Source organism: Nomascus leucogenys, chromosome 22a, assembly GCF_006542625.1.
Source record: "Nomascus leucogenys isolate Asia chromosome 22a, Asia_NLE_v1, whole genome shotgun sequence".
In the NCBI taxonomy this organism is placed as follows: domain Eukaryota; kingdom Metazoa; phylum Chordata; class Mammalia; order Primates; family Hylobatidae; genus Nomascus; species Nomascus leucogenys.
The window spans coordinates 74,787,963-74,812,740 of record NC_044402.1 but is presented as its reverse complement, the minus strand read 5'-3'; the positions used below and the strand labels follow the sequence as shown (position 1 = coordinate 74,812,740).

The following is a 24,778-nucleotide window of genomic DNA, read 5'->3' as shown; positions in this document are numbered from 1 at the left end:
GCCTATCTTCCAGTATTCCCCTGATAGTCAATGCTCAGTATTTATTTAATTGAATTAATCTTCATACTTCCTAAACAAAAATCCTTTTAGCCTTGAGATAATCTAGATATTCAATTTTTTTTTTAAGTAGTCAGGTTCAAGGGAAACAAAGAAGGCAGTTAAAAGTGAGGAAGACAGAGAACAAAGGAGAAGCAAAGAGAACCGGAGCAGGATCCATGCCTTTTTATAGCTTTAATTTCTGCTCATTTTTTCCTGCTAAGTTTCAGATCCTTTAACCTACCTTAGCTTACTGTAATTTTTTTAATAAGCCACACAATTTTGTATCTTTGCACTAAGATGGCCGAGATGATAGGAAGACACGGAAGTTGCCATACAGAAATGTTTAAGATGCAAAGCAAGATAAAAGGTTGTAAACAAATGCTTGTGGATATCTTAAGTGGGAACATATATAAATATTTTTAAATTTGAAATAATTTTTATTTCAAAAGGCTAACTCAATTGCAGGATTTCTTCAGGTTTCAAAGTGGAGCACTATATTTGGGATACTGTATATAGGTTTGTTGTCTGATGCCCATGGCAAGTTAATACACTGGGGCACCAGGTTGCAGAAGAGAAAGAGGTTTAATCATAGGGCCACCAAACACAGATAGGAGGAAACCTCAAATTCGTCTCCAGGAGGACTTTGAGGCTCAGGTTCTTAAGCGTTTTGCAGTGGTCTGAAATGTGGAGATCATTAATTGGCTGAAGAGTGCAGGGCGAAGTCATGGGACAGGGAGATGAAGAAGCTGTATTCTCATGCTGATTCCCTTCTTCTGTGGCTGGGGTCTTCAAGCTGGCTGGCATCAGCTGTTTCGCTGGAATTTGGGGTCTGAAAAACATCTTAAGCAATTCTTAAAAAGCCTATGACTCTTAACATCAGAAAGCCTATCTATAGGGACAACGGGGATACAAATGTACTATCTAGCTCTGCCCGACTTTCGAGTTAGAAGGAAGTGGGTCAAAGTGTAGCCTGATTAATGCTTAATTATATTTTTGTCCAGAATTCTTAGAAACCCTGTGAGGATAGTTTCAATACCTTTATTTCAAGAAGCTTTGGAAATTTTCTATCAATGCAACCAGTTTCAGTATACTGAGAGGACACGCATGTAGTTCCCCACCCCCACCCCCACCCCCACCCCTACCCCCGTACCACAATAGAATAGAAGCAGTCATGGACGGGGCCCAGATTCTAAAACAAGCCCAGAGCTAAGCGTTTACATTTTAATCTCTTATGTAGGAACGTCAAGGTCACCTTGGTGAAGGTGGAAGGCAGGATTTTGACCCAGGTCTGATTCTAAGCCCTTGCTTTAAAACTCTATGCTATAAAAAGTCCTGGGCTAACCAGGAGCGAAACTGGCAGATCACACGAGGTTGAGGTTAAGCGGAAAGACAAGCCCGCTCTGCGTCTGAACTCAGGCTGAGGAAAAAGAAACTGGACATCCCCCACGGCAGCTACCATTTTGTGGTAGCAGGGAGGCCGGAAGTCCCGCCCCGGAGGATCGCGGCTGGCAGGCTCCCAAGCCGGCAGGGCGGGGCCGGGTACACTGGGGCTCCGAGGCTGGAGGAGGGGGCGGGGACCGAAGGCGGGGTTGGGGAACATGCGGCTCGGAGGCCCGAGGCTGTGGGTGGGGCCTGAGGGCGGGACGGGGACTCTGGGCTCGAGACTCGTGGAAGTGGGCGGGGCTTGAGGGCGGGAAGGGGCCCGTCTTGCTGGAAGTTCGGGTCTGGGGGCGGGGTCTGAGGGCGGGGCTGGGAGGGAGCGGGGCCTGAAGGCGGGGCGGGGGCGGGGCCTCGCGGCCGGCGCGGGGCTGAGCTGACAGGGCCGCAGAGGCTTACCCCGCCTCACTTTATCGGAACGTGCCTAAGCTGCTGCAGCTGGCACCCGGCTGCGCTCGGCGAAGAGGGCTGGGGGCGGGAGATGACGGTGGTCCTCTCCCTGCTTGGCACCCTGCGAGCACCAGCTCCCTTCTCCTCGCCACCCCAAGGTTGCAGACGAAGCAGGTGAGATGGGCCCGTGGAGCGCGGACCTGCTGGGTCCTGGTTCTCCCTTGCGGGCACGGGGTACCCCCGCCTCTGCCCCTCGGGCCTGGGCACGTGGGCTGCCGCCGACCCTCTGCGCCCTGGCCCCACGGCCGGTTGTCTGGACCTGCTGTCTCTGCCCCGCAGCGCCTGCCTTTGGAATGTGTGAGATCACCCGGGAAGGCTCGCGCGGGGGAAGGGGCGTCTCCTCCCCTCCGGAGACAGAACTGCCATCCCTAGTTTGGGAAGCTCCTCACTGCACAGGCGTCCACCCTGTCATTCTTAGACTCTTCCCTTTATCCCGAGGGTACCCTCAGTATCTGGCCCTTCCGAAGGCTTCTGCCCAGGCACCTGGAGCACTGCGCCAAATTTTCTCCCTTACCCATTTTTGGGGTATGTTAGTTACCATGACGTTGTGACTCCCGTGCCCTGGGAAGACGAGCGACCACCTTTTTCTTAGGCCAGGCAAAGACCCCTGGCTGCCTTTCCACTTCCACAGCTGCCTTCCCAGGCATTGGCTGGCAGCTGCTCTCCGAGCAGCCTATTCGGTTAGGAACTCTCTGCGCCCCTTATCTTGGAGGGCCACAGTCTGTCCCTGCAGACGAGGCAAGGAGGCAGTGCTCAGCGCTCCCTACCCTGGGTCTCTAGAGAGGACATTTGGCGCCCTGCAAGTAGGTGGGAGTGGGTGAATGGTGCGACTATTGATGTTGAAGAGTGCTGTAATAGTACCATACTGTATTACATTTATCCCGCGGGATAAAGGATGTTGGATGTTTGAGAAATAGCCTGAGAGTTTAAAGCTTTCTCTATGAAGTTAGTCAACCCTCTCCTTCCCCCCTCCATTTTCACTTAATAGCAGTTATTTACAATATCAGTGGTTCGTTTATGTGATCTCAGCCAAATATGATGTGGCTAGAAGCGGTAAGTACAGTAGCATTTCTTCAGTTCGTGCCTCAGCGAGTGGTCTTTTACTGTGAACGTGTTTGTTCTGTAACAAGCTTTGTTTTTATAGATAAAAAGGCTGGATGTAATTTTTTTTTAAACTTCCCTTGCTGTGGTTCCTGTTCATTTTAAAATATGCTTTAGAAAGCATATTATCTTCCCGTTTAAAAAAGATTAGGATGAAATGAAACTTTTTAAGTCATTTTGATTATTTTGACTTTACCTCAGCAGGTATTTCTTTTATAATACTGAAAAACGTTAAAAGAAACTTCATGGGGAGGGGCAGATTACTTTTTTTTTTTTTTTCTTGAGACGGAGTCTTGCTGTGTTGCTCAGGCTGGAGGGCAATGGCAGGATCTCAGCTCACTGCAACCTCTGCCTCCCGGGTTCAAGCGATTCTCCTGCCTCAGCTTCCCGAGTAGCTGTGATTACAGGCACCTGCCACCAAGCCCGGCTAATTTTTGTCTTTTTAGTAGAGACAGGGTTTCACCATGCTGGCCAGGCTGGTCTCCAACTCCCGACCTCAGGTGATCTGCCTGCCTCGACGTCCCAAAGTACTGGGATTACAGGCATGAGCCACTGCACCCTGCCCTTTTTTTTTTTTTTTAAATTTTTCAACGAATTGAAAGTTAATCCTGGACATTGCTACAACTATTTGACCATCACCCTGAGAAAAATGAAGAGCTCTGCCTTCACTGTTAACCATTTACTATCAAACCAAATTAAATTCAACTTATCTTAGTTGTTTGGTATAAAACAAAAACTGATAAATTTATGACACATCCCATCCCTCTTATTTTAGTTGGTGGATCTTTTACCAGTTATGTATGAAGAACTAACATGTTTACTTTTTTATCATCATTAGTAATAAGACAACAGTTCCTAATAGCAATTGCTGCCATTTCTCGAAGGCCTACTCTGTGATAAGCTGTATATAAAATATTCTATCCACACAATATCCCTCTAAGGAGATCGTTGTTTGAGACAGGGTCTTACTCAGGCTGGAGTGCAGTGGTGTGATCATGGCTCACTGCAGAGACCTCCTAGGCTCAGGAGGTCTTCCCACCTCAGCCTCCCAGGTAGCTGGGACAACAGGCACGCATGACTAAGCTCAGCTAATTTTTCGTAGAGACTAAGGTTTCGCCATGTTGGCCAGGCTGATCTCAAACTCCTGGGCTCACACAGTTCACCTGCCTGGGCCTCCCAAAATGCTGGGATAACAGGTGTGAGCTGCTATGACTGGCCCCTATAGGGAGGTTTTTACTCTCATTTTACAGTTGAGGAAACAAAGGTTCAGAAAGACTAAGTAACTTATGAGTTGATAAGCCGTAAAGCTCAGAATCTGTTTGACTCTCCACTGAAGTTCTACTAGTTTAGTTAAAACTGTTGGTTAAAAAATATTATTGGAATGCCTTGACATGCTCATGTGGTACAAGTAAGGACTTATAAGCAGAATGAGTTATTAATACTCTAGGCACATTTGAAAGTGAACAGAAGACTGGACTAATTTATCACTTTCCTCTTCAGCACTGCCTTTCCAAGTACACACTTTCTTAAGAGCTCCAAATGTTTAACGCCTTTGTTTAATTGTTTACCAGCTCCTCACTTCAAGTATGTGTATCTGTACCAACTAGTAGCTTTCCCAAGATATAATTTGATGCTTATTTGGTAAACTTCAGGTATGTGAGTATTGTAGGTTTCATGTACTATATTGAACACTGCTATCTAATCCTAGTAGAAAAATACTTGTCCTAATCCAGATTAAATATAAGGTTTTTAAATGGTTCGGTTTATACAAGGGTAGCACAGAGAAAATTCCCTTACACCCACGCCAGGTATCAGTTGTTGGTGATCTCTGGGCTGCCATCTAAGTCTTTTTAATGGGATATAGATGTTTGAGGACTTAACCTGAGCATTGTAAATTTCTGGAAGCATGAGCTTTTTACTTTCTACCTTATATAAGTCTACTTTAGATGGTAAACCCAGAATAATCACTTAGAAATTGGCTATTGTTGGCCAGGCGTGGTGGCTCACACCTATAATCCCAGCATTTTGGGAGATCGAGGCGGGCAGATCACCTGAGGTTGGGAGTTCGAGATGAACCTGACCAACATGGAGAAACCCCGTCTCTACTAAAAATTCAAAATTAGCCGGGCATGGTGGTGCATGCCTGTAATCCCAGCTACTCGGGAAGGCTAAGGCAGGAGAATCTCTTGAACCCGGGAGGCAGAGGTTGAGGTGAGCCGCAATCATGCCATTGCACTCCAGCCTGGGCAACAAGAACAAAACTCCATCTGAAAAGAAAAGAAAAAGAAATTGGCAATTGTTGTCATTTTAATTCCAAGATACTAATAAAAGCTGATTAGCTTTAGAGTTATCCAGACCTCATGTTCATTGTGTTCCTGGCAGCAAGAAGGGGTCTGATAATTATTGTACTATTTGTTTTTTGAATTTGTTCCATGCTTTAGCATTTTCTGAACCTCTTTAGAACATTTTACAAAACATTTTGTATTTTTTAACATTTCATGAACACCTTTAGACATATTTTGTGTTCTTGGTTCTGTTGCTGTAGTGGAAAACTTATAATACTTTATCATTCAGAAAACAAAAAATTCTGTCCGTATACTAAATAGTGCCTGAAAGAGAACATTGATCCATTAAAGGGTAAAAGGTTTATTTAAGTATAAGTTATTATAGTTATTCATTAAAAAAATTTTTTTTTCTGTCTCGTGTGTGCCAGGTACTGTCCTAGATGTTAAGGACACAACATTGAGCAAAAACATGCATAGTCCCGGCTTCCGTGACACTTGAGTGAACTGAATGTGCAAAGTCCCTATGGCACAAAGTTCCTGGGGCCAGTGTGTGTGGCTGGTATAGAAGGAGCTAAAGGTATATTGGTGGGATGTCATCATTTTTTTTCTCTCATATTCTACCAAAAGTTATATTTAACTTCCGTTAAGTAATTACTCTGTTCCAGATGTGATTATTCAGTGGAATAATCTCAAGTTCCCATGTGGTAGGTATTACTATTATTGCCATCTTACAGGTGAAGAAGGTGACACACAGCAAAGTTAAAGTTAATTCGTTCAGGTCGGGTACGGTGGCTCATGCCTGTAATCCCAGCACTGTGGGAGGCTGAGGCAGGCAGATCACCTGAGGTCAGGAGTTCAAAACCAGCGTAGGCAACATGGTGAAACCCTGTCTCTACAAAAATACAAAAATCAGCCGGGTGTGGTGGCACACGAATCACTTGAACACAGGAGACAGAGGTTGCACTGAGCTGAGATTGCACCACTGCACTCCAGCCTGGGAGACAGAGCAAGACCCTGTCTTTAAAAAAAAGTTATTGATTTAAAGTTGATTAGTGGTGCTCTACTACACTCTTCTCCCCATCCTATACTGAAGTATGACCGCGGGCTGGAAAGGACTCTGGTCCCTGGGTGACTCCTCAATGTAGCCTTGAGAACTTCTGAAATTTCCAGAGAATTTGGATGCATGGGGACATTCAGCAGAGACTATGTGTGCCCGATGCCCTTATCCACCAGGCAGAGCTCAACTAATGGAGAGAATCACTGGAGAGAACCACAGGGCATCACTGCAGCTCTAATATTTGCGGATCTTATTTTACTCATGTCTAATACTGAATATAGAACAGCAACATAAGTATTTTGAGCTGACCTGCCTTTGAGAGTGAAGCGATTATTGTTAGCAACCCCCCACTTTTTTTTCCATTGTATTTTCCCTGATGGTGGTTGAAGAAAGTATGTATATTTATTTGGCCATTTAATAAGTAAATAAATCTAGGTTTGCCAGTGTATTATTTCAACTAGAATTCTTGTTGATGGCCATACTGAATCTTTCTTCCTTTCTTTCCAGAGATCTGGTTGGAGTTGGAGGGTGAGAGAAAATGAATTCTTTTTCTAATTTACCTGGAGAGAACTTAACCACTGCAGTCAATATGACCAAGACTTTGCCTACAGCAGTAACGCATGGATTTAATTCCACTAATGACCCACCCTCAATGTCAATTACAAGGCTTTTTCCAGCCTTACTGGAATGCTTTGGCATTGTCCTTTGTGGCTACATAGCAGGAAGGGCCAATGTCATAACATCAACACAGGCCAAAGGACTGGGAAATTTTGTCTCCAGATTTGCACTTCCAGCTTTATTATTCAAAAACATGGTTGTACTTAATTTTTCCAATGTGGACTGGTCCTTCCTATACAGTATCTTAATTGCCAAAGCTTGTGTATTTTTCACTGTATGTGTATTAACCTTATTGGTTGCCAGTCCTGATAGTCGATTTAGCAAAGCTGGACTATTCCCTATTTTTGCTACACAAAGTAATGACTTTGCATTGGGATACCCTATAGGTAAGTTATTTTTTTATTTTTCAAGTGTTTAAATTTTAATTTATTTAGGCATTTGTTAGTGACAGATTCTTACTCTTATATCTAAGAAGTTTTTCATTTTTTTCTCAAATATGTCTTGGGATAAATCATAGTTTTTCCTAAACTTCAGAGTTTGAGGATCCTTTAAACATCTACCTAAAATAAATGGTCATATTCTAATAACCTTTGTGAACAGTCCTAATTGTATTTTTTTCTTCCTGGTAAGCACATATGAAAGAAGCTTAATTTTTAGAAAGGATCCGATTCTGATTTAAATTATGTTAAAAAAGTAGATTTATGTCTATATAAAAATAGTTATTATTAAGTGTGAAAAGAATTTATTTTTCTTACCATCTGGAATACATATTATTTTATCTCAGAAATTGTTCTGGGGCCAGATGTGGTGGCTCACACCTATATTCCCAGCACTTTAGGAGGCCGAGGCGGGCAGATCACTTGGGCCTAGGAGTTTGAGACCAGCCTGGGCAACAGGGCAAAACATCGTCTCTATAAAAAAATAACAACAACAACAAAAAATTAGTCAGCTGTGGTGGCACAGGGCTGTAGTCCCAGCTACCCAAGAGGCTGAGGCAGGAGGATTGCTTGAGCCCAGGAGGCAGAGGTTGCAGTGAGTCAATATTATACCACTGTACTCTAGCCCGGGTGACAGAGTGAGTTCCTGTATTAAATTTGTAAAAAAAATTGTTTTTGAGCTTGTTATTCAAAATTTTAATGTATTTTAGTTGCAGTTAATTTCTTGTTTAAGAACAAAAATGGTGAGAGCTTTTTTACCTTTCTAACTTTCCCTTTTTTATGTTTCTGACTCTTTCAGCAGCCTAATTTTATGTTTCTATGTGTATATGTTTTCCTAATGAAACAGTAAACATACCAGTTTGGGATATTGACATATCTTGAAAGGAAACATTCTGTATTTCAGAACACTCTGTCACCAAGAAAATGTATATTTTAAATTACTTTTTTATATTTTAAATTAAAGTTATATATACTTTGATCATCTATCAAGTATGAGGACCTGACTATTATAGATATATTCATTCATTCACTCATAAGGAACTGTTTCGTACCAGTGGCTGTGCTAACTGTTGGGATTATAGCTATGAACAAAGTTATTGCACATATTAAATTTACATTGTAATGGGAGAATAATAAAATTAAAATCATGTCAGGTGGTGACAAGGGCCATAAAAATAAAGTCACGTAGAGGGATAGGAATGTGGAGGTGCTATTTGAGGTAGGGTGGTCAATGAAGGCCTCTCTGATGATATGTCTTCTGAGCAGAGACTTGAGCCTATTGAAGGATACAATTGAAATCTACAATTAACTTTCAAGTTTCTTATCTAGAAGTTTTATCCTCTCCCCTCAAACCCCAACTTATTTCACTACTGGTACCAAAAAGATTCTATTTAACTATACTTTTCACTTCTGTCTCTACTTTTGACTTTCCTCTATCTTGTTACCAGAAAGAGAGAAACACCTAAGAAGTTAAGTAACTGTCAGTAAAGCTGGAGGTTTAAGAGACAGGAAAAACTGGGCTCATAGATAATTGAGCTACAAATAGTCAGAAACTAGATAGGTGTTCCTTTAAGGTTATTGAATTTTAAAAGGAAATAAAGACTTTTGGAAAGAAAACAGCAAGGAGTTAACATGTTTGTCCATTTCCTCAGGAGAATTAATAAGATAAATTTGTCAAGGTATTTATGGTATAAAGACCTTAGAACTGACTCGGCACCATAGTGTTAACTATCTGGCAAATATTGCTGTATCTTTAGACATAAGCTAGAATTGTATAGTTTCATGCTCCCATAGATTAGTAAGCTGATAATGAAATAGAGCTAACATTTCTAACTATGTAGTTTACAGAGTACTTTCTTATATACTTATCTCATTTGGGTAGGGCAGATATTATTATCCTCATTTTCAAATAAGGAAACAGGCTTACAGAGATTTAATTATTTTATCCCAGGTCATACAACTAGCAGGTGACTGATACCCAAACCTAGGTCTTCTGGTTGCAAATCCTGGGCATTCTCTTATGCCATGCAGTTACATAATGTGCCAGTTCAATTTTCAGAAGACCCAACCAGCCTTGTAATATACTAGTTTCAGAAAAAATCAAAGGGTTTTTTTCCTCTAAAATATTCCATAAAATGAGTAGTAGTGGAAAAAGACCTGTTAGAATAGTTAATCTATTGTCATACTGAGGCAGACTTTCCAAATAAAAAATGTAATCAGCCATTTTATCACTGCTTTTCTTATGTCCCACATTAAATCAGTGAATCTGGTAATAATCATGTTTCTAGCCGTGTGCCAGCCCAAATTTCCCTGATGGTTGTTGATTTCAAGGTATAATTTTTGTTTTTATGTTTTTGTTTTTTTAAATCACAATAACGAAAACTCTTGTAATTAAGTTGTAGAATATAACTTAATTGGAAGGCTGAGACAGAGGGATTCCTTAAGTCCAGGAGTTTGAGACCATCCTGGACAACATAGTGAAAACCCTGCCTCTACAACAACAACAGCAAAATTAGCCAGGTGTGGTACAAGCCTGTAGTTCCAGCTACTTGGGAGGCTGAGGCAGGAGATCTGTTGAGCCTGGGAGTTCAAGGCTGCAGTGAGCTATGATTGCTACTGTACTCCAGCCTGGGTGACAGTGAGACCCTGTCTCTCAAAAAATAAAAATAAAAGAAGCTCACTGTGTTTTAGAGCAATTCTTTTCTAAAGTACTTTTAAAAATCAAAGTATGAGAAGAAACTAAGAATCTCCCATGGCAAAATGTTGATTTCAGCATATCAGAATGGTTCCCTGCCTCTGTCATTAAAAGATACTAATAGAGCATAGTTAAGTCCTATAATTTATTCTTCAAACAATGCTGATAGCATAAGTACTCTGACTAATCATAATTATGGTCTAGTGCTTGAGCTGTAAACAGAAAGGAAATGAAGCATTTAACTATATGCCATTACATAATAGAATGATCTTATCTGCGTCTTTGTGTTATATGCTAGGAATTGAAACCCTGTAGGAATCAAAATAGGAAGCACAGTGGGTGGCTAATTTTGTCTCTTAGTTCTTCAAAGCTATATAATAACTCCTCATAATAGGATTCCCCCCGCCCTCCAAGAGCCTTATTTATAAGCATTAATTAATTAGAACTTAAAAGTTGATATAATGATTGTAAACCTAATTTTAGTTACTATACTATACCATACTGCTTTCATGTATATTTTTTCAGGTTTTAAAAACCATCTTCAGATTGATAGCAAAAAAAAAAGCACTGCCAATTTATAGATAAAGATGTAATGTTAATTATGCAAATGAATGGCAGAAGTAGACTGAAATTCCCATGTTGAACCCTATTCTAGTAATTTAACATGTATTTATTTAATCACAATTTTTTTGTGTGTTCCCTCTAGACTACACTTCTTCTGCCCTCTGTATGCTTGTTCAGCTGACTTAAAATACCTCAATAGTAACCTGCTTTATAAATATTCATAATGTGTAAAATGTAAAAAAAGATACAAAATTTCAGTTAGATTTATTGTACAACATGGTGACGATGGTTAATAACAACATATTCTTGAAAATTGCTGAGAGTAGATTTTGTGTTCTCATCAGAAAAAATGATAAATATGTGAGATTATACATATTTTAATTAGCTTGATTTAGCCATTCCATAATATATACATATTTTAAAACATTATGTACATTATAAATGTATATAATTTATATTTGTCAATTAAAAATAAATTTTTAAAAGTAAAAATAAAGTTTAAAAATGGATATAAAAATGGATTCATTGACAACAATTCGATGTAAAGAGCTGTGTATTAGAAAATACATGTTTACTACATCTGAAACTTTTGACGTTCATTGATATGTTCATACCATTCAGCAAGTATTTTCAGATTTTCTCAAGCATTATGCCAGGGACTGAGGGCTATTAAAATGATGCTTTCAAGGAATGTAGAATTTGTTGAGGTGGCACTAGTATGAAACAAAGTACTACAGAATACCAGAGGAGGGGAGATTAATGATGTAGGTTGAAGACTTGGTGGGAAATGTAGTGCCAGAGACAGCCCTTAAGTAGTAGGTGAGATTTAGGTAAAAAAAGGAGATACTAAGAAGTTAGGGGGGGTGATGGTATGAACAGCATAAAGAACTACTAATTATGAATGTGGTGGTTGTCTGGTATAACTGTTATTGAACTGGCTGATGGAGTCTTTGCATTAAGGATGGGGTGGATAAGTAAGGGGCCAATTGTGGAGACTGGACTGTGGATGTTAAAAGAAAGGTTTTTTTTTTTTTTTTTTTTTTTTTTTTTTTTGAGACAGAGTCTCACTCTGTTGCCCAGGCTGTAGTGCAATGGTGCAGTCTTGGCTCACTGCAATCTCTGCCTCCCAGGTTCAAGCAATTATCCTGCCTCAGCCTCCCAAGTAGCTGGGACTATGGGAGTACGCCACCACACCTGGCTAATTTTTGTATTTTTAGTAGAGATGGGGTTTCACCATGTTGGCCAGGCTCGTCTTGAACTCCTGACCTCATGATCTGCCTGCCTTGGCCTCCCAAAGTGCTGGGATTACAGGCGTGAGCCACCATGCCCGGTAAAAGAAAGGTTTTGTAGCTGTTTCTGTGGGCAGTGAGAACCGTGAGAAAATCTTACCTTTTGAAAGTTTAGATTTAGATGGTACTGTTAGCAGTGAATAAAATGGATGAAGAAGGTGGTTGAGAAAATCCAAGAGAATGTTGGTTGGTAAACACATGAAGTAATCTAATTTTGAGATTTTGACTAATAATTGTAGTAGCAATCAAGAGGAGAAAATCCTTCCAAAGAAGAAAGAAAGTATGTGGTGAATGGCCAAATATAAAAACTGTTGCTTAAATTTGCACTGAGTTCTTAAAACAATGTAAAGTTCATTATGTGGGAGTGATTAAATGCTAGTGTGCCAGGAAAGTAAATTTCTGGAAAAAGGCATTAATATAAGGGGCTTTGAGTAGATCACAGAACTGTATAGCTGTGCTGTCAAAGGAAAACATATTATGCATCTTATTGTTGTGGCTGGTTAGGAAAAATTCCTATACTCAGATGAAAACATAAGACTTTCCCAAAATATATGCTCTATTATAAAAATTGGTGGGCAGGTATGAACATCTTTCTCTTGAGATAAAATATCTCAAGAGAATCAGAAATACAGTTATCTAAAAATAGTTATCAAAAGTGCTGCTTTTTGTTTAAAAGATGAAGCCTTATGAAACCTGAAAGAAAACCACTAACTTATATAACTAGCATATCTAATTTGGAAACCAGTGGAAAGAACTTATAAAATTTTATTTAATCAAATATTTTTTAGCCACTGCTTCATTTTGGAGATATTATAGATCTTGAATTTACTTAGCTGAGAAAATGGGGATTGACTCTGTTAAAAAAATAGGTTTTAGCTTTTAAGAAAAAGGTGACCTTCTAAAGGTTATATAATCTAGTTATGTAGCTTTAATGGGACATGAACTTATATATCCTGAGTAAGTAAACAAGTGTATTTTCCTACCTATATCACTTTATCTTAGTGTAAATTGAGAAACCTAATCTTTTACATGTTTTCACATGTTTGCCTCTCTCCTTGTGAGCGATTATGGCTGTTCTTTTTTATCTTTCTCAACTTCAAATCAATTATAAATCAGCGTTTATTTGCATTAGATTGTATAATTTTGGGACCCATTGTCAAAAATGTGCTAGAGACCAGCTGTTTACTGAAAGGCCCTAAGTTGCTCTAATAAACTAAAGACTAGGTCACCAACCCTCACGTCTACAAGGAAACTGCTAGAAGTCTGATCCCACTCACTCACCTCCCTCATGAGATAAAAAAATACATCTTATGCAGTGGTTAAGTCCTAAAGTCATCCTGTATATTCAAACTCCTGAAAATGCCCACCAAATACAGCACACATACTTTGTCTATACTGTACCATTTTTCGTAAGTCTAACACAGCCAGATTTTTTTAGCTAGCATTGTTCTTCAATGAACAGCAGTTGAAATAATTTGTTTGCACTTGGAAACATGCTATAGGGGGCGGGGGAAAATGCAGCTTTTGTTTTCCCAAGAGGGTATGTTTGAATTTGTGTTAACTAAATGTGCACTGATGTGACTCTACTGTATTTCCCTCCCAAACATTGTAAGATCCACCTTTCTATCTCTACTCCTTAAGTATCTCCACTAGTCTTCTTTGAAGGCATTCATTCCTTTTCATTCCTCTCAAATGGAGGTTGTTCATTTTCCCATTGCCAGCACACCACATGAGCAGTGGAAGGTAGGACTGGCATCCCCACAGCTACTGTGGACCATTGCTAGACCATCCCTCTGCTCTGTCGTTAAAAACTACTTTGAGGTTCATGCTTTCCGGGTACACCACTCATCCTCTCTGCTGTTACCTGCTGACCTCATTCTAGGCATTTCTTCTCATTTACCTTTATCCCAAGTTTTGTCATTATCTTGTGAACTACCGTGAAATTCTCTGCTCTGTCATTTCCTTGACGTCGTCTTCTCCAGTGATGTTTTCCTTTACTCCATTTCAGCCACTAAGTCCCATAGCCACATCCTGGACCTTGTCATCTGGAAAATATTTAACTGAGTAGCTCATTAGCTGTTTTACTCTGAACTCCTGCACTTCCAACTGCCCCTAATTCCTAGAGGCCTCCAAACCTCTCCTGTCTTCATTTCTTTTCTTACACAGCTTGGACTCCACATCCGTGCTCCTTTTTAGTTCCTTAAATAACTCCTACTCTCTCCTCAACCCTCTGTGATCTGACTTCTGTCTCTCTCCAGTAAAACTGCTCTCTCCATGGATACCAATAAACACATTTTTGCTATCACTATTTAAATGTTTAGTTTGTCTCTAGATTTTTACTTTGAATTGTTTCTTCTAAAAAATTCTACAATTCTGCTTGTTTTTGGAGACTAATTTTAACCCTTAGATGGTAAAAATTAGTGAGGTTTAAAAATAATGTGTTAACTTGGTTATCATTTTATAAGCTATATGATATTTATTACGTTTTTCTTTTTTCGGCTTTATTACTAAATTATACTTTTCCAAAATAGGCTATTTGGGTCATTTTGAAAATTTTAGATTTATCATTGCTATAAAGTACAGAAAATGTTATATATGTAACATGTATCTGTATTTCTGTGGTCATTATTTAAAAATCAATATTCTTGTTTTGCAGTTGAAGCTTTATATCAAACTACATACCCAGAATATCTCCAGTACATTTATTTGGTGGCACCAATATCTCTTATGATGTTAAACCCTATAGGGTTTATCTTCTGTGAAATCCAAAAGTGGAAAGACACTCAAAATGCTTCTCAAAACAAAATAAAAATTGTGGGACTCGGACTCCTGCGTGTATTACAGAACCCAATAGTATTTATGGTCTTCATTGGCATCGCCTTCAATTTTATTCTTGATCGAAAAGTACCTGTATATGTCGAAAATTTTCTTGATGGACTTGGAAATTCTTTTTCTGGATCAGCCCTATTTTATCTTGGTCTCACGATGATGGGAAAAATAAAGAGACTGAAGAAGTCAGCATTTGTTGTACTAATTCTTCTCATCACAGCTAAACTGTAAGCATCACTTATTTAACTTGAGAATTGTACTTTTTGAAAGCCATGTTTAGCCAATTCGTCAGGGGTATGTCTGCAACCATTTTCCCCTTTGAATATTAATAACCCCTCCTTGTAGAATAGTTGTGAGATAAAGGAAAATGTGATGTTGGTGTATTGTGGAAAGTCATTTCCTTATTCCCTGTAGCTTATTCTTTCCATTTTACTGTCAGAGGATAAAAATGATGGGTTTCCCTTCAGCTTTTACGTAAAGTTTACTCAGTATCTCCTCATGTTCCAGTTTGACAGTATTTTCAAATAAATTTTGCAGCATTTCTGACTTTTCCCAATCCATAAAGATCGTAAAGACAAAAGCATCTTAGTAATAACCAGAACAATAATTTCTAATACAAACATTTTCATGAATTTGGGAAAAGTATTTTGTAGTTCTGAGGTTGGCCAAATTTTCTAAATATAGCTAAGTCAGTATGAATGATTATTGTCAGCCATTGATCCTGGCTTGCCAAATGAAAAATGCTCATCAACTTCTTTTTTGTTGTTGTTGTTTTTGTTTTTGTTTGAAACAGTCTCGCTCTGTCACCCAGGCTGGAGTGCAGTCGTGTGATCTTGGCTCACTGCAACCTCCGCCTCTTAGGTTCAAGCAATTCTCCTGCCTCAGCCTCCCAAGTAGCTGGGATTACAGGTGCCTGCCACCACACCTGGCTGATTTTTGTATTTTTAGTAGAGACGGGACTTCACCATGTTGGCCAGACTGGTCTCAAACTCCTGACCTCAGGTGATCCGTCCACCTCAGCCTCCCAAAGTGCTGGGATTACAGGCATGAGCCACCGTGCCCAGCCTCAACTTCTTAGTTAATAGTTCTTCAGCTTACTTGGTCCATTAGCCATGGAGTTATACTTGATGGTGCAGGTGACGTAATTTTACTGCAAGATTATCCCAAAGTCCTTGAGGCATACTTAACTATGGAATTCCCCTCATGTATAGACAGTTATATTCATGAGACCAGTACAACATAACCTACTATTTATATTTTCATAATAATAAAAATGAATATAAGTACTGAAAATTATTTATGGCGATGTTATGCTCTTCATAAACAAAGTATCAGTATTGTGGAAGTAATAAGTATAGTTTTAACAATAATGGTATTATCAAATTCTGCTTATAAGTAAAATTTAAATATTCTAATTTTAAAGATTTTAGGGTGGGGTCTTTGATACTTATTAGATATTTAAGTTTTTTAGTTAAAAAAATACAGATAAAAGTAGTTCTTTACTCCATCCAAGAGCGCCTTGCTAGGTGCTGCTGTGAAAATGTTAACAATCTTGGTCTTGCTGATTTTAAAGGAGAGCCCCATTTGCTCAACTACTGTGGATTTGCTCGTTCTATGAAATCCTGAAGGATTTGTTTAATAATTGACTCTTCAACAGGCCTGCATTTCACTAGTTTTCTGCTCCGTCTCAGTTGTTTTCGTTCCTTTGCTAATTTTTTTTTTCTTTTTTTTTTTTACAAAGATGAAGAGCTACTTGAAGATACCTATTTTTCTACAGGATTTTAGAATCTTTTTTTTTTTTTTTTTTTTGAGACAGAGTCTTGCTCTGTTGCCCAGGCTGGAGTACAATGGTATGATCTCAGCTCATTGCAACCTCCACCTCCTGGGTTCAAGCAGTTCTCCAGCCTCAGCCTCCCAAGTAGCTGGGATTACAGGCATGTGCCACCATGCCCGGCTAATTTTTTGTGTCTTTAGTAGAGACGGGGTTTCACCATGTTGGCCAGGCTGGTCTTGAACTCCCGACCTGAACTCGTGATCCGCCTGCCTCAGCCTCCCAAAGTGCTGGGATTACAGGCTTGAGCCACCATGCCCGGCAGGATTTTAGAATCTTATTAAGCAATGTTGTTATTAACTGAACCATTTCAACCCCTAATCATGATAAAGTTCAGCTTTTTTTTTTTTTTTTCAAAACAGGAGTTTCTGTCTCTCTAGAATACTTTGAAAAAAGAAAAGGAGTTTAGTAATTCTCTTGAAAGAAGTTTTTATGCAGATCGTCAACCTTCTTTCTTTTTTTGAACATTTCAGTAAACTGATAGAGGAAGCAAGAAAGTAGCTAGAATCGCAACTTTTACCATCTTTTGGCAAAAAACAAAAATTATTTGTAGAACCAAAAAAATCTTTTTTTCCCTCCTAATCCCTGATGTGTGAGGTATTTCCAGTATATTGTTACACTTTAAATGGCTCCAAGTTGAATTCTTGATTTTTTCAACAAAATGTGCCCAGGTAGACATGCACAGAATATGTGCATGCAAATAGACATACCTTCTGGGCAGGAGAACCTGATGCCAAATTCACCAGAGCAGCCTGCTACTGGGGACAACCATGCTTTGAAATGATGTTTTTCTTTTTTCTTCAGGCTGGTGCTGCCACTTCTGTGCAGAGAAATGGTGGAACTCTTGGACAAGGGCGACAGTGTGGTGAACCATACAAGTTTATCAAATTATGCATTTCTGTATGGTGTCTTTCCTGTAGCACCAGGAGTGGCTATCTTTGCAACACAGTTCAACATGGAAGTAGAAATTGTATGTATATAGTACTTTCTAAGTTTGGTGGTGTGTTTAGTAGAAAAAAGATTTAAAATTCATTTTAAATTTTTTAAAATTCTTTTTTAAAAATGAAAAAATAGAGACGACGGGGGTCTCACTACATTGCCCCAGGCTGGTTTCAAATTCCTGCCTTCTGCCTTGGCCTCCCAAAGTGCTGGGATTACAGGCATGAGCCACTGTGCCCAGCCCATTTTTAATTTCTAAACATAGAAAGCAATGTTGTTTTTTATGAGGCCCAGCACCGTGGGAGGCTGAGGTGGGCGGATCACTTGAGGCCAGGAGTTCGAGACCAGCCTGGCCAACATGGCAAAACCCTGTCTCTACTAAAAATACAAACATTAGCTGGGTATGGTGGTAGATGCCTGTAATCTCAGCTACTTGGGTGGCTGAGGCACAAGATTTGTTTGAACCCAGGAGGCAGAGGTTGCAGTGAGCTAAGATTGCACCACTGCACTCCAGCCTGGGTAATAGAGCAAGCAGCATTGTTTTTTATGAGAATTTGATGCCTATAAGCTATCTCATTATAAGAAATAGGCATCATGTAACATAATGTAACAATAGTCATTTAATCTGGGGTCTTTAGTCAGCCATGACTTTTTTTAGTTAGTTTTTTTAGTTTTAACTATTTTATTTCTGTACTTAGACTGAAACCTAAAAATTATTTACAGAAAGGTAACTTTGAAATTTTGAAGAAAAAAATGCCTATTTTATCATTGATAATTTCAAGCACCAGATGCAAAATACCGCATAATCAACTGCAGCAGATAGCTAAAATCAATTGACACCAAATTGAAATTAATAAACAGTGTCTGAATGTATTGTACATGGTATCTACAGCATCAGAGTAAATGATTTTTAAATATAATACAAAGGAACTAAATTGTTTAATGGAAGTCAATTTTGTTATTTAATCTGTAAAATAAATATTGGCATGGTAATTTTCTTTTTTTGAATTCCTTTTCTTTTTTGCCATATAGTTTGTGAAACAGGTTTATTTATATCATTGCTACGGTTTACTTTCTAGAACCTAGAGGATAACTAACCATCAACAGTAAATTTCTAGTATTTATTATGCATAAATATAAATTAAGCATAGATTAGAAGAGGAACTAAGGTAACTCAATTGTATTTTGTATTAAGGATTCTCAGAAAGGGGAAGTATGGTATTGGATAACATGCTGGATTTTATAATGTCTTTACTGTGTCTCATTTTTATTTCAGAAAGCTTTAGTGTGCCTGGTTATTTAAAGTTTAAAATACTGTTTAATTGAGATTGTAACTCCTCCGTTTGATTTCATTTTTGCAGATAACCTCAGGGATGGTGATAAGCACGTTTGTGTCTGCTCCCATCATGTACGTTTCTGCCTGGTTACTGACCTTTCCCACTATGGACCCTAAGCCGTTGGCATATGCCATCCAGAATGTTAGTTTTGATATAAGTATTGTCAGCCTGATCTCCTTGGTAAGTATGTTGCATCCCAAAATGAATGGAAACCACAGAATGAGTTTTGAGAATAGATTGTTAATAGAAAGGATTTAAAAATCTAGTTTCTTATGAAATAAAGAAAGCTAAAGCCTGCCCATAAAATATAATATCAGCCTTCTGATTAACTGAGTTTTGTTTTTCCATTTGGGAGTTAGAGTTCTATAGCAGACAAGACATGAGATTTAGTCAGACCTGAATTTTATTCCTGGCCCTCTCACAAACTAGCTGTATGTCTCTGTAGAGTTACCTTAACCTTTCTAAATTTCTGTTTTCCAGCATAAAATAATGACAATAATTTCACATATTTCCATGGGTTTTTTAAGGGATTACATGAAATAATATATGTGAAAAGCATTCTGCAAATGATGAGTCACTATAGAATTCCTAGCTGTTCTAGAATCATGGGGTCAGAAGGTATCTTTGAGTTCAAGTCCAACCACCTATTTAATGTTAATGAAACTTTTGGTTACTTCTCAAACTGAATATATCTAACTAAAATTAAATAATTAAGTATATGACAGCTAGAGTATCTTACAGATCAAATGGCCTATTGAATTCATGTTGGTAAAACTACAGATATTCTGGCTGAAAAAAAAGACAATGTGGACAGTTAAAGGAGGTGGGGGTGAATATGTATATTGGTAACAAATAAATGTGTGGTTAATTTTAAAGAAATTCCACCTCTGTCAGGTATTCTTAAAATCTACTATACCCATTCATAACAGGGCAGTTTGGGGAAAGAGACCATATACATTTCAGTTGGCAATGAGGAAAGAAGGAAGTCAGCCAGGATACTTACCTGGCCACTATGTAGGTAGAATGGAAACCCAATCCTTTAAAATATGAGGAATGTGATCTGGCACCATGGCTCATGCCTGTAATCCCAACACTTTGGGAGGCAGAGGCAGACAGATCACTTGAGGCCAGAAGTTCGAGACCAGCCTGGCCAAAATGGAGAATCCCCATCTCTACTAAAAATATAAAATTAGTCAGGCATGGTGGTATGCATCTGTAATCCCAGCTACCTGGGTGGCTGAGGCACAAGAGTGTCTTGAGTCTGGGAGGCGGAGGTTTCAGTGAGCCGAGGTCACACCACTGCACTTCAGTGAGACTCTGTCTCACACACACACAAAGAATAAAAAATGAGGAATGTAAGATGATTAATCTTAAAGGTGGGTGGTATATGTTGTTTAAAGTAAAACAGCCTGGCATTTAGATACCCCATGAGACAATATGGTGGAAATGGAAAAGGAAAAAAACTTAGAATAGTGCATTATTATAACTATCTCCCACTAAAGCTCCTTCCCTGAATAGTTGTCTGTGACCCTGTGTCCCACCCCAGACACGGAAGGTAGGCATAGTTAGAACATGGCCCTGGTCAAGGGATTAGTTCTTTTTTTGTTGAGACAGAGTCTCCCTCTGTTGCCCAGGCTGGAGTGCAGTGGCATGATCTCAGCTTGGCTCACTGCAACTTCTCCCTCCTGGGTTCAAGCAGTCCTCCTCCCTTAGCCTCCCAAGTAGCTGGAATTACAGGCATGCACCACCACACCCAGTAGAGGTGGGGTTTTGCCATGTTGGCCAGGCTGGTCTTGAACTCTTAACCTCAAGTGATCTGCCTGTCTGGGCCTCCCAAAATGCTGGGATTACAGGCGTGAGCCACTGCACCTGGCCAAGGCATTAGCTTTTTGTTTTGCTTTGTTTTGTTTTGTTTTGTTTTGTTTTGTTTTGTTTTGTTTTGTTGAGATGGAGTCTTGCTCTGTCACCCAGGCCAGACTGCAGTGACGCAATCTTGGCTCACTGCAACCTCTGCCTCCCAGGTTCAAGCAATTCTTCTGCCTTAGCCTTCTGAATAGCTGGGATTACAGGCGCCCACCACCGCGCCCAGCTAATTTTTGTATTTTTAGTAGAGACAGGGTTTCGTCATGTTGGCCAGGCTGGTCTCGAGCTCCTGACCTCAGGTGATCCACCCGCCTTGGCCTCCCAAAGTGCTAAGATTACAGGCATGAGCCACAATGCCTGGCCACATTAGTTCTTAAAGACCCTGTAATTTTTGGAGAGTTAATTTATTATGGGATCTCTCCATGCTTGTTATTTTACATTGGTTATAATAATTTACCTTTTTGGAACTAGACAGATTAAATAAAATATTGGAAATTCTTTCTGAACCAGAACAAAGAGGGTTATTTAAAGAGGCTAATCATTGTGTTATTTAATAAGTAATTATAAAGATTAAGAAACATGAATAACTTTTGAACCTTTTGTCTTCAAGATCTGGTCTCTGGCTATTCTTCTTTTGAGTAAGAAATATAAACAGCTTCCTCATATGCTTACAACTAATTTACTCATTGCTCAGGTTAGTAAAACTACTGATATTTAGAACTATGTTTTTCTAATGGATTATTCTACTGTAGAGGAGAAAATAACTTTGCTAGGTTTTTCCAGTTATGAAGTCAGAAGTATTACCAAATGCAGTCAGTTACAGTTTGATCACAATTACTATATGCCTAACATATTTAATATTGCAAAACATCTTAAATTATCTAAAGTTGAGGCTAATAATGGCATTAGATAACTTTGCATTTTTTAATAGAAGCAATTTAATCATTAATAATTGAACTCTTTCACAATCTTATTTTTCTAATTAATCTTTGCATGTCTCAAATTATAATGGAAAGAACTTTAGCAATTTTAATGTAAGCCATTGCTAAATACAGGTATAAAATTAATACTTAGAATGTAGTCGTCTGTTTCAATTGAATATGTATATTGTCAAAGGCTCTGGTATAAAATGGATTTTTAACATAAAGTTTGAAGTTTTAGTATAAGTAGTGTGTAGTACTTGATAATTATTCACAAAAAATTTTAAATAAATAATTATATTTGCTGTGAACGAAAGATGAATATGGCTGGCTTAATTGGAATTTTCTGTTGCAGTATTGAATTATATGGTTTTCTTAGCTATTTACAAAGTCTTTTAATAATTTTTTCCTTAGTCTATTGTCTGTGCTGGAATGATGATATGGAATTTTGTTAAAGAAAAAAATTTTGTTGGACAAATTTTGGTGTTTGTTCTATTGTACAGCTCCCTCTATAGCACCTACCTGTGGACAGGTGAGTTGGATTATGAATGAAAATTGAGATCTGTTCCCCACCCCACCCCATTCCTAATAGCCCTGAGCTTCTAGTGATCTATTTGAAGTCTGGTAGTACAGGATCAAGCCATGCACTGAGGCAGATCAGCCCACCCACAGAGGCCATCGGCAAAGCTGAGTTCTGTTTCCTAAGGTACTCGATTCCTGCCTGGGCTCAGGGCCTTTTCCAGTCACACGGTCCTTTTCCCCAGGGCCTGTGGCTCTAGGCTGCTGTCAGTGCTGCTCCCTTTTGGAGACAAGAGGGAAGATACTGAAGGCAGATGGAGAAAGGAGGGAATGGGCAAGATACATGAGGTGTGTTCCAGAGCTCACTATCGAGTCCTGCTGAACAGGGAAATTCTGGCTCTGCCTTATGCAAATTACTTAACTTTTGAAGCCTCAGTTTCCTCATTTGTAAAACTAGGTTACAGCACCTTACAGAGTTACTTTGAGGACAAAATGAAATGTGAGTATTTGTGTCTGGTACATGGTAGGCACTAAACAAATGGAACTATGTTAGTTATTAAATAGAAGGATTAGAGGTAATAAGAGAAGAAGAAAACTAGGGGAATAAAAAGGCATGGAAATAGAAAAGGACCCAGTGAGAAAGACTGTTTCTCATTTCAACTGACTCCAAAAAGGATATTCAAAATGTTGTAGCACATTGCTATTTTGAAGTATAATATTTACGTGGATGCATACACTCTGGTATGTTTGTGAAAAATTCTGTCTGGCTGCTTTGTATTCATCCTACAAATTTGAACCTATAAAGTGGCACATAAAACGAAATAGTAGAATGGTAGGAGGCAGATGTCAGGAAGTGGCCGCAAAGGACGGACCTTTGATTTCATGCCTTCAGGATCAAAAGCAGGTTCCATCTCAGTCAACAGCCTTTTGAAGTGAAGCAACAATGTGGTGAGGAATCACGGAATGAAAAATTCAGCACAAACAGAAGATGGTTTGTGCTTCTTAAAGGCAAGTACATCTTGCATAGCATGAGATTTTATGCAATGTCAAATTAAAAGAGCCTAAAGACTTTATATTTCAAAATATCGATGGATCAACTTGATGTCTAATAACTAGGCTTATTCAGGTTAACTTTATAATCAGAATAAGAGAGCAGCAACTAGATCAATCAATTAAAATGTCCTAAGTCTCTCTGAAACCCTCTGCAAGCATGCACGCCAAAGTCTATTCAAAGAAGTTGTTCTGAATTCGCAAAACCCAGTAAAGGTGCCCTTTAACCATCAGATTATTATGCTATGACAGAATTTTAGACCTGAAAATGTCATTTTAAGTCATCCCATTCGATCATTTTTAGTTTTATTCATTTTCATACCATCCTCACAATTTTTGCCACATCTGCATACTACTTGTTCTTTTTTCCTTAAAATTGATTTACTTTTTTTTAAAAACTTTAATCAGTTGAGCTGTATATCAGTAAAATCCCAAGTTTCATTTGCTAATTAGTTTTTTTCAAATACACATTAAAATAAACGTATAACTAGTCAAAACATTTTCACCTTTGTGACACCTATAATCTCTACACCTTAGGAAACACTGGTCTAATTTAAATCCTTCATTTTGCAAACTGAGAAATAGGCCCAAAAAGTTAGACTGATTTAGGCAGGAGCTCTCACAGCTTCTTCAGTGAGAGATCCAGGGCTAGCTGGATTCTGCCTGTTTGTATATAGTTCTTTTCACAAGGCAGGAGTGATGTACATTAGAATTTTAAAGACTGCCCTTGCTACTGTAACAAAGATGGCACCCTTTTTTGATTAGTTACTTGTTTCCCTGGCACTGCAACTATACAGTGTACAAATGGATTGAGGGAGGAAAAGTGGTAAAGAAAACCAATTCTCAAGGACCTCAGGGTCAATTTATATTAAATCTAGCACAGTGTTATTTAATCTGGACAATCTTAAATCTAGGTATGTATTCTTTATATACAGCTCATATGCAATTCTAAAACCAAAGCAAATTCACAGATTCTATTCAAACAAAACCACAGACCCAGTAATTCTAATTAGCAACATTAATTAACACGACAAAGGATCTTGGTTTGCTAATGTAAATCATTGCTTGAAACATAAAAGGGAACTCACTGCTATGGCTTTTTTGCCTTGCCTTTACTTCCATATGTGGGATTTTGACCTTGTTATCTCACTGATATTCTTTCTTCAAAATACCATTTCATTTGGACTGTGTGTTGTAATATCATTTGGCCTTCACTTGACTCAAACCTAATATAAAACCCATTGTAAGCTCTGGCCAGGCACAGTGGCTCATGCCTGTAATCCCAACAATTTGGGAGATCCAGGCAGGAGGATTGCTTGAGGCCAGTAGTTCGAGACTAGCCTGGGCAACATAGTAAGACCCTCTCTCTATAAAAAATTTGAAAATTAGCTGGGCATGCTGGTACATGCCTGTACTCCCAGCTACTCAGGAGGCTGAGGCAGGAGGATCCCTTGAGCCCAGAATTTTGAGCTATGATTATGCTACTGTACCCCAACCTGGGTAACAAAGTGAGACCCC

General features: G+C 38.9%; 1 protein-coding gene across 1 annotated transcript in view; it reads left to right on the top strand.

Annotated features, from left to right (window-relative positions):
• Nucleotides 1–1,832: 1,832 nt before the first annotated feature.
• Nucleotides 1,833–24,778, top strand: part of GPR155 (G protein-coupled receptor 155) — a 54,121-nt gene continuing 31,175 nt past the window's right edge. The window contains exons 1-8 of the mRNA XM_030802333.1: nt 1,833–2,040; nt 5,741–5,889; nt 6,877–7,373; nt 14,629–15,028; nt 17,437–17,602; nt 18,933–19,088; nt 21,382–21,465; nt 22,106–22,223. Of these exons, the coding sequence (XP_030658193.1) occupies nt 6,908–7,373; nt 14,629–15,028; nt 17,437–17,602; nt 18,933–19,088; nt 21,382–21,465; nt 22,106–22,223 (1,390 nt within the window). The 5' untranslated portion in view covers nt 1,833–2,040; nt 5,741–5,889; nt 6,877–6,907. The remainder of the gene's footprint in view (nt 2,041–5,740; nt 5,890–6,876; nt 7,374–14,628; nt 15,029–17,436; nt 17,603–18,932; nt 19,089–21,381; nt 21,466–22,105; nt 22,224–24,778) is intronic.